This window comes from Lathyrus oleraceus, chromosome 1 (assembly GCF_024323335.1).
Source record: "Lathyrus oleraceus cultivar Zhongwan6 chromosome 1, CAAS_Psat_ZW6_1.0, whole genome shotgun sequence".
NCBI classification, from domain to species: Eukaryota; Viridiplantae; Streptophyta; class Magnoliopsida; order Fabales; family Fabaceae; genus Lathyrus; species Lathyrus oleraceus.
This window is the reverse complement of record NC_066579.1, coordinates 350,453,542-350,463,045: the sequence shown is the minus strand read 5'-3', so window position 1 is coordinate 350,463,045 and position 9,504 is coordinate 350,453,542. Positions and strand designations below refer to the sequence as shown.

The 9,504-nt window shown below is 34.1% G+C and overlaps 1 protein-coding gene across 3 annotated transcripts; it reads right to left on the bottom strand.

Moving 5' to 3' along the window:
• Window positions 1-1,172: 1,172 nt before the first annotated feature.
• Window positions 1,173-7,657, bottom strand: LOC127136052 (auxin response factor 19). Of its 3 annotated transcripts, none has more exons than XM_051062657.1 (14): window positions 7,385-7,657; window positions 6,861-7,288; window positions 5,988-6,103; window positions 5,813-5,908; window positions 5,632-5,688; window positions 5,364-5,519; window positions 5,190-5,274; window positions 5,011-5,101; window positions 4,758-4,922; window positions 4,463-4,658; window positions 4,030-4,168; window positions 2,044-3,884; window positions 1,774-1,964; window positions 1,173-1,686 (listed from the first exon to the last, which is right to left on the bottom strand). In XM_051062657.1, the coding sequence occupies exons 2-14, from the start codon at window positions 6,901-6,903 to the stop codon at window positions 1,503-1,505; spliced, it is 3,360 nt and encodes a 1,119-aa protein (XP_050918614.1). In that variant the 5' UTR covers window positions 6,904-7,288; window positions 7,385-7,657; the 3' UTR covers window positions 1,173-1,502. The 3 variants fall into 3 exon arrangements, with proteins under 3 accessions (XP_050918614.1, XP_050918618.1, XP_050918621.1); XM_051062661.1 differs by having other exon boundaries at window positions 5,813-5,901; XM_051062664.1 differs by lacking the exons at window positions 5,988-6,103; window positions 6,861-7,288; window positions 7,385-7,657 and having other exon boundaries at window positions 5,628-5,688; window positions 5,813-5,888.
• Window positions 7,658-9,504: the final 1,847 nt, after the last annotated feature.

Here is a 9,504-nt window from a genome sequence, read left to right as displayed (position 1 = left end):
TGTATTAAACGACATGCGTAGAAAAATATATTATTATTATCCTAAAGAAGAGAAAAGGAATAAAACATGTTCCAAAAAGTGATATGCTTTTCAGAAAGTAACATGTAAAAGAAAACAAAAATAAAAATAAAAAATATAACACCGGATTCAATGAGAGGGACAGTACAGAAAAATAGTGTAAAATATACTAGTAAGTATTAAAAATTTCAATTCCATCACATTTTTATCAAAAACTCCTTTTTAATTATTTTTATTTTATCAACAGCAGTAGTTTCGGTAATTCCAGCCTCTTAAATTTTTGTGAATTAATTCAAAAGGCTAATAATGTTTAAATTCATAATTTTGTAAATAATAATGATTATTTTAACATCTTTGACACTAAACACATACTGTTACATCATTAATTTGTGTGTAGTTAAAAAACATGATTAACCTACCTATTACATTTGAAAATTTAAATTGATAAAAAATAATTAGAAGAATTTAGATAGGAAAGATTTTGAAGGATTTATTTGTATTAAAGAAAACAAAATCTTTTTAATTTAATATTAAAAAAAGGAAGAGTTTAAAAGATTTTGTAGAGTTTAAACAAACTGTTCGAATATAATCTAATTATTATAGTATTTTAAAAATTAAAAATAAATTAATGATAAATATTCTTTTATACATAATTATATTTTTTTTAAATATTATATTTAAAAAAAATATTTTACAAAACCCTCCATTCCGTTTTCCCTCCCATCTACCAAATAAAACCTAAAGGAAATTTGACCAATTTAAAAAAATATTATATTTAAAAAAAGTTATTATAGTTTGAATAATTGAACAATATGTGTGGTTTGTACCTATTCCCCAAAACAACTTATTAATGTTACAGTATATGTTTATTGAATATATGTATATATGTATCGTTGTACAATAATGACACTAGTCGGACGGTTGGACCCTATTTCGAGAAAGTTCCACATGCAAGAAACCTATTCAAAACTTGTGTTAATCCTTGACCAAATTACAAATCATTAATTAAAAAATTACAATTTATTGATATAATATTAAAATGCATCAAAATTACCCTCTTCTATTTTAAGTTTAATCACTGATATACTCCATTGACATAAAATAGATGATTTGTTTTAAGTCATCTAAGTTGATACGGTAGTTGTGTAGACCGATTCAAATTTGCGACATCTCACACATTTTATATTTTATACTCGTGTTACAACAAAACATGTTCTAAAGAATGATGTAGCATTTTATAGTGAAAAAAAAATATTCTTGATACATCTAATGATCTAAATATCTTTCTCACCAATAAAACCAGTGTGTCGACGGGTGCCGACGCGCCCGGATGCAGCTATGTATGAAATGCGTCTTTCGCAATGAATGTCTTACTTCCATACAAAGAAGCAAGAAGAAAATTTTGAAGGGTTAAGTTAGATTTTTCCATCTTCCTAAATGTGTACAAGTTGAATGCTGAAGAATGTGAATACCCGACTCGGTTATCATCGGTTGAACGATGCTGCCGAGTTATCATCATATTGCGCTCTCCATGCATTGCCACTTTCTGAACCACTGCAAGCTTGATTGGTGATTGGAATATTATAACCTAAGTCCCCTTCCAAGCTCATTTGTTGTACTTCAACAGATGATAGTATCTTTATGCTTTGGACACAGTTTACAAATTCTCTGCAACGAATTACGAGTTCGTAAGATTTTAACGAAGATAAAACCGGAATGTGATATGAACAACGAGGAATTTAATTAGTTGCTTACTCCCAAGGGTCGTCCCCTACGAGAAGAATGTCGTTTTCGTGATCCACGTATACTAGTTTCCAGTCGGTTCTTAGAGGATCTTCTAGCTGACCTTCAATCCCAAACATTCGAGCCAAATCATTTCGGAGTTCTTCATATCCCTTGTATCGGGTGACATCGATACATCTTCCGACCGAGCCACATTTTTGAACCTTCAAAATATGTTAAGTATTAGGCATTTGATTCACTTGACTAATAGATCCATAAATTAGTCAATGAGTAATAACAAACCTTAGTATACGTTCGCATTCGTTGAGTTTGATTAGACCATAAGCCACTGTTCAAAACCCCGGTATCAGCGATGGCAATATCATTTGAGCATCCGGGCTTAAAGGACATGTTCGGCACCCCAAACGACTGTGAACTAATATCAGCGGTTGAAAGCTCAGTTTCAATGTCTCTTGGAGCACCACCGTAATTTGACAACAAGTTTTGAAGATCTTTTTGAGAATCGTAACCTCTTGAGAGCAAAGGATCGGGTGTTAATCCATCAAGGTTGGGGGCAAATGGTAAATTACTTCGAGGTTGTTGTGAGTGGACATCACCATCCATGTAGAAGTTGGAAAGTGGAAAGTTCTGGTGGATGTTAACTGGATCAATATTGTACGACGTTCCGGAAGAAGCTTCCATCTGATCATTGATTGCCCCTTTGTGCTTTTGCTTGTCAGGTCCTTTTTCACTGTGTAATTCGTGTTTATTCTGCATGTCGGGCTTACTTTGAAGCTCATGCATAATATTATTGGTAGTTTCGACTAACGAAGGTCCTCCAAACGCGTCTGGTTGATTTCTTTTAAGGGGGTTTGGAGGCGACGTCTGACAGTTATTAGTAGACGGCGAAGTGGAGCATGATGGGGCGTCTCCATCTGTAAAAGCGGAGGGAGGTCTGGTATTCGTTGGTGACTTTTGTGTGTTCTGAGGATGGTTTACGGGAAGCTGCTGCGAATGCATGAGAGGTGAAGAAGAGTAGTTGTTGTTGAGAAGCTTCTCCATGGAGAACGCGTTGTTGCCAAGCTGTTGAGGCTGATGCTGTGACATAGGCAGCTGCGGCAATTGCTGGGGAGTATTCTGTTGCTGCAGAAGCTGAGACTGCAAGAGTGGCAAAGACGTCGAAAGAGGTTGCTGCTGCTGCTGTTGTTGCTGTTGCAACTTCTGTAGCAGCTGCATCTGTGATTGTTGGTCTGAGATGTTTTGCGGCAAAATTTGAGATACTTGCGATTGTTGTGGTGTCCTTTGTAACATGCTTTGTTGCAATAACTGTAATGAAGATTGTTGCAATTGAGTTTGTTGCTGCTGCTGCCGCTGAAAAAGACTTGCTTGTTGCGGATCTATCTGTTGCTGAAATTGTGAGTCTTGTGGTAAGGATGTCATTATCAATCCATTCTTGCCACCGGATTGGAAATTTTGTTGCGTCGAGAGTAACTGTTGCTGAAGTTGAGAGTATGTTACTTGTTGCGGCACACATTGATTTGAAATCTGGTTAGAACTAACTGTGCCATTATTCATAGTGGCGTTTTGACACGGTTGTTGTTGTTGTTGCTGCTGCTGCTGAGGCTGCTGTGTATTATGTTGATTTAGTTGAGGCTGTTGTTGTGACTGCGGCAGATTTTGCGGTCCGGCCAGCTGCAGTTGCCTCTGCTGCTGCTGCTGTTGTTGCTGCAGCTGGTTTAACGGCGTTTGCAACAATGATTGCATCTTCTGCTGCTGTTGCTGCTGCTGAGACCACGATGTCGGGGGCTGTTGCAACTGATTGACTTGGTTTGGTAAATTAGGTTTGTTAAATTGAAGATTTGGAGCAGAGAGCGCAGCAGGGGATTGAAAGTTCAATATCTTGGACGGATCATCGGTGTTAAGGTTACCGTTACCGTGAAGTGTGTTTGATGAAAGCATGGATGGAGGTAAAAGCGCTGACTGAGGAGAAGAAAACTGATTATTATTATTATTCTGCTGCATGCTCATCCATTGTACTAAACTCAAACCAGGGAAGATTGAACTCGACGCATCCTTCATGCCGAGTTCATCTCCAAGCCAGGGCATAGCTCTCTTGAAAGCATTTTCGATTTCAGACTCGTCTTCTGCAAAATCAATAGAAACAAATTGTTTTCATTCAATAATGAGGATGCGGCTTACGAAGAATTGCTATGAAGAGAGTCAACGGAAACCTATAAAAATGTGTGAACAAAATTTGAACTGATTAATGGGCGACTCGACTCTTTCTACCTGGCATTCCTGGTTGTTTGGGGAACTTCGGCCTAAAAAACGGAGGCGGGCAAATGTAGAAAGGAGTCACAACTGGTTCGATATCCCAAATCGAAACTCGGCTTGGACGTTCACCAGCTGTTGATTCATCCCATCCAACCTATCAAAATTTAAAACATGACGTATTAGTACATATAGACTAAGAAATTCAGATAGGGACACCAAACACGACGCTGACACTGACACATGAACACCAATAATAATTTCAGAACATGAAAGTGATTAAATGTACTACATGTTGGACACTCGGTCACATCTTCAACCTGAAGGGTTAGTACTACATTATAGATTACATTGCATGTTAGAAGTTTTTTCTCAAAAAATCGGATAGTTTAAGAACATTACATAAATGGTTTTGTTTCATGCCTCGATGAAACTAGAAACTTGATAATACCTGAAGATTGCGCCATTGTGAATTTTTCCATCGAACGGGATCCAAGTCACTAATCCCAGTGATTGTACCCATATATCTACGTACTCCCGAATCCTCAGTCTCAAACATCATTCTGAATCTCATTCCAAGGGAAACATGAGTGTACAGGGCTTTATTATACTTGGCCAATGGAATCACAAATTCGCACGGGCTGGTCCTGTTAAAATAAAATGTCTCTATGTAAGAGGCCGTCACAACAAAAATTTACGGATATGATTCCGTGTTATCATCATAGTAAGTATATGCCAAGTATTACCTTGGATTATAAAATATAGTAAACGGGCTGTTATTCGAAGCAGCATGAGCCGCGGCAGCAAGAATGCCAATATGCATGCTGTCGCTCGATATAACCGATGAAGATAGTGCTGGTTGCTGTCTACTGGATCTCTTTATACCTAAAAGAAGTTGCTGCTTTTCATCTCTACAAATAAGCAAAAAGTAATTCTTTATCAACAACATAAAAATTAATTAATTAATTCTGATGTTTCATGGTAAAAAAAGTTTGTTACCTGATAAAAAGAACAGAATCTCCGGCGAAGAGTCTTTTCGTGCTAACAAAGACACTCCAACCAGTAGTCAATAGATGCCTCTTAGGTTGTCCTGTGATCAAAGTTGAACCGATTTTACAAAACCAATGATAATAAATTAACCGACGAAGGAAATCTGAAGTAGGTAAAAGTCGCAATACCGCGATAAATATGTCTAAACGTCCATGTAGTGTCATGCAAATCTTTGGCAACTATTTCCTGAGCTGGTGGTTGCATTGAAAAGTCCTATAAAACACGATTCTGATCAGCATATAAATATATCACATGAAACTTTCAATCCATGACATAGTAAACGAAAAATGCTGTATACACACCAGAGGTGGGAATATTTTCTCGGCAGCTCGACGAGGTACTGAAAAACCACCATGAGTGCTAGTGTCACTAGCTGTTAGAGTTTTGCAAAAGAATTCAGTAGGTTGTTGGTTTTGTTTTAGACCCATGTCTGAAGCCAACATTGCTTCCTTGTCATACTGTAGGAGAAGTTCATCGAATAAGATATAAATTATCGGTTTCGGGAACATTAATTGACCGAGAGAAAACAAATACATATGGATAGATTATCAGATTGAACGGCTGACCTACTTTATTTACAGGTTGAAGGGTCATCTGTGCGTAGACCTCATCGGTTTCAGGGTCAGCCTGATCCACAAATAGAAAAATGAACTCAAACTATTTTCATATAAGTCAGTTATCATAAGGTATCTTGAAGAGCTTATGGAAATAAGCTATAAACAGCTTATTGACATGAGAAAAGTACACCTACATGAAGAGCAACATTGTGAAGCATGCAAATCAACTTGGATGGAAGATTAGGGTAACTTGGTATGAAATCTGCCTCCTTTTGCATGGATGCTGCAACCTAAAAGTTATTGTAGTTAGAAGAAAAAAAACTTTTTTAGAAACGAAAACAAAGAGATAGTATAGCATTGAATACGTACTTGCTCGCTGTGTCCTTGAGGAAAGTAAACAACAAGACTTCCAACAGGAGGTATAGAAACCAATGGCCCGGCACAAGCATGCCATAACTCTGAATTTATGGTCTTCCTTTCTCCTCCTAAGGTGACACAAATCGAGTTAAATTGTCGAGAAAGATACCGATAGTAAACCGTAAAACTCAACTTTGTTAATTTGTTTGGCGTGTTTATGGTTACGAACGGTGTTTTCAAACATCGGCTACAGCATAGCAGAATTTACACAAAATTATTATTGTTCCACGATTACGCTATTCAGTGCAAACTGATGTCAAAAAGCGGTTATTGCGGCATAATAGCACTGTCGCATTGCGGAAGTTGAACAAACCGCTATTCTTTTAGATCTATTAACATAGGTTAAGGTCTCAAATTGTACACAGCATGCTTTGAGCACAAAAATCACACAACTTCTTAACATGCACAAACAAATTTATAGGTAGTTCAAAATGAGACACAGTCAAATAAAAACTAATAAAGGTGATTTTCCGGCTTGTAGAATGTTTCCGATAGGACTATAAAGTAATCGAGGGGAGAAGACAGCAACAACAACAACAATCAATCAAGTCTTATCTCATTAAGTGATATCGACTACATGGATCAACTTCCGCCGTAATGTCTTATCCAGAACCATGCTTCTATCCAAATCGTTAATCTCGAGATCTTTATATAAATGATTTCTATAGAAGAAGACTATCATGCAAAAATGATTTCTACAACCTTCTCTCCTTTGACTTCCAAAAATCTATTACACATTTATACAAAGCAAGTTTAAATTTGACTTTCAAAACTACAAATTCAAACTAGTAAACATAAAAGAAAATAAACCTCAAGAAAACACACCTTCACCAGAATTAAGCAAGTAACCATTAGAAGGAGCCTTCATTATAACCTTTAAATGTGATAATAATGACGATGAACCTTCAAACAAGTTCTCAACAAGATTTCACCTTGTTCCTCAAGTATTCCACAAATATCAATTTTAACTTCAACACATCCTCCAAAAATAGCACCAAAACCTCCTCAAAAACTCACAACTATATATGATTGATTCTTACCACAAACTTCACCTTTTTTCCCAAAAAAAAATAAAATGCCACTCTTTAATTCTTTGGTCCAAACCCAAATAAAAGTTGCCAATTTCAACAACTAGACACAGCTCAACATAAAAGCACCCACTTTCTGGTTGAAGAATCACAAGCTCAAAAATCCAAAAACCACAACTTTGCAACTAAACCAAGTGAAACTGAATGTGCCCAAGTAGCCAAAATCTGTAAACCACAACCATTTCAACAATTACATCAAAAAGATAGTTTTTTTAAGAAAAAAAACAAAACCCAACATTGAAAGAAGACAAAAGGAATCACCTTTAAGACACCAACATGAGCAAGAAACCCATAAACACAAAAAACAGAAAGAGAAGAAGTAAGGAAAAGAAGTAGTTTTTGTGAGGATTAAGGTAGGAGCAGGTTGATGTCTGAAGGAGCAAAGCTGAAGGAAACTGAGTTGTCGCCGGGAAATCAGAGAGAAGTGAAGAAAAGGAAGACAACTTTTGATTATTTTTTGATTTTATTTCGTTTGCTTTATGTGAGAAGCCGACATGAAAATATGAGCTGAAGCAATCAATCACAGACAAGCATGGTTAAAAACAACTCATTAAAGATGTAGGGTATTCTTATTTATCGCTCATTTTCAAAATTAACCTCGTTTAAGATTTATTTTTACTATATTGTATTATTTTTAATTCAAATTTAAATAAGATTAACATGATTTAATACTTCTGAATATTTGTTTTTAGGTTTGAATTCAAAATCTATTGTTAAATGAAAAGAGATTTTTTATCATTTTATTTAATTACTTTAAAATTAATAAAGTAATTAGTTATTACTTGATTTTGTTTTAAGATTATATTCCTTTTATCTTGATTTTGAATTATGGGTCCCAAAACCCACCTTATATTCCACTCAATTTGTGTTTGGTGGTGCTTTTCTTTTATCAAATTATCACGCATGATCATGTTTATGCTCTTGTATTTTTGTTGAAGTTAATTAAATATAAATGTTAATTTGGAGATAACTATTTATTAATAAATTTTTAACTCTTTAAAATGATTGGTTATGTGTTTGATTGTGCATAGAAGAAAATTAATTTTGAATTAAATGAATTTATAAAATTGATTTATGATTAAGAATGTATCAAAGATAAAGTTATTTATCTTTAAAATGAATTAAATAATAAATTTTATTGTACTAAAAAGCAAACAAATAAATATATCAAAATTAATTCTGCGCAATTAAAATCAATTATAGACGCTTCAAACATATACTAAGATGATTTGGATTAAAATTTGAGTAAAATCAATTTTACTTTTAAACTATTTTATTTTTGATTAAAAAACTAATGCATTTCTATATATGACTAGAGGACCAATCTATTGGGAAAACATGAGTACTAGGATTGCCTTTTATTGCCATCCTAATGTGGGGTGAGGGACTAAAATTGTGTGTGCTATGTCTTTGCTTGCTACAATGCTCTTAACTTGTTGACAAAGATAGTTGGCATGAAATAAATGGATTAACCTTTTTTGGTAAATAACTTCATAGATTCGCTACATCAATTGATAGCATAGTTTTGGTAATGTTTATTTATTTCTTCTATTATTTTATTTTAGTGGCGTGGTTAGCCACACTATGTTTCAACTTTGAATGTGAACATTACTTGGGTCATGCAATTCTATTTTATTGCTATCTATTAACTTTATCAAGTTTTCTTTAATCATGTATTGCCCTGTTTTGGGGATTCTCCGGTGAGATTAGGACCCACAAGACCCAAAAAAATGATTTATCAAACATGATTTCAATTATTCACTTGTTCATAATAATGTTTTAAATTTTCATCATCATCATATACTAGTTTTTTAAGGGCATATATATTAATAAATAATTTTAAATTTTTTAATAATTAAATACAAATATGTCTTCATGAAATATACAATATATGATTTATATATGAAATAATCATACTATATGATATGTAATGTATGTATTAATCTTTTATACGAAAGCTGGAATATCAAAATATACTTTTTCCCTTTATATATAACTTCTATTATAATTGAATTTCTCTTTTCAAAATAAAATTTTAAATAGTTCCATATCTTAACCAAAAGAACAACATGTTCCACCTTTCATCATGTTATTAATAATTAGTATTTGATTCTTGACCTATAAAAAGTATCAAAAAGAAAAAGAAAGGGGATTTTTTTAATACACGCTAGGACAGCCACTAGCCGCAAAAGCAGGAAATCTCACATGTCAAAGGCTTTGGTTCTTCCAATATATATTACATGGTAACTATGGATTAGACCATCCAATCCAATGAAGGTCTATTTGAAAAATTATATATATATATATATATATATATATATATATATATATATATATATATATATATATATCAAATGTCCAATTAAATCAACTTAATTCAA

What these genes read in the sequence shown, in the direction of transcription:
- LOC127136052 (XM_051062657.1), bottom strand. Translation starts at nt 6,903, where the DNA reads ATGAAGGCTCCTTCTAATGGTTACTTGCTTAATTCTGGTGAAG. An exon ending in AGAAAATATTCCCACCTCTG is followed by an intron (nt 5,275 to 5,363) that starts GTGTGTATACAG and finishes CGTGTTTTATAG; the next exon opens with GACTTTTCAATGCAACCACC. An exon ending in ACTATATTTTATAATCCAAG is followed by an intron (nt 4,659 to 4,757) that starts GTAATACTTGGC and finishes TTATTTTAACAG; the next exon opens with GACCAGCCCGTGCGAATTTG.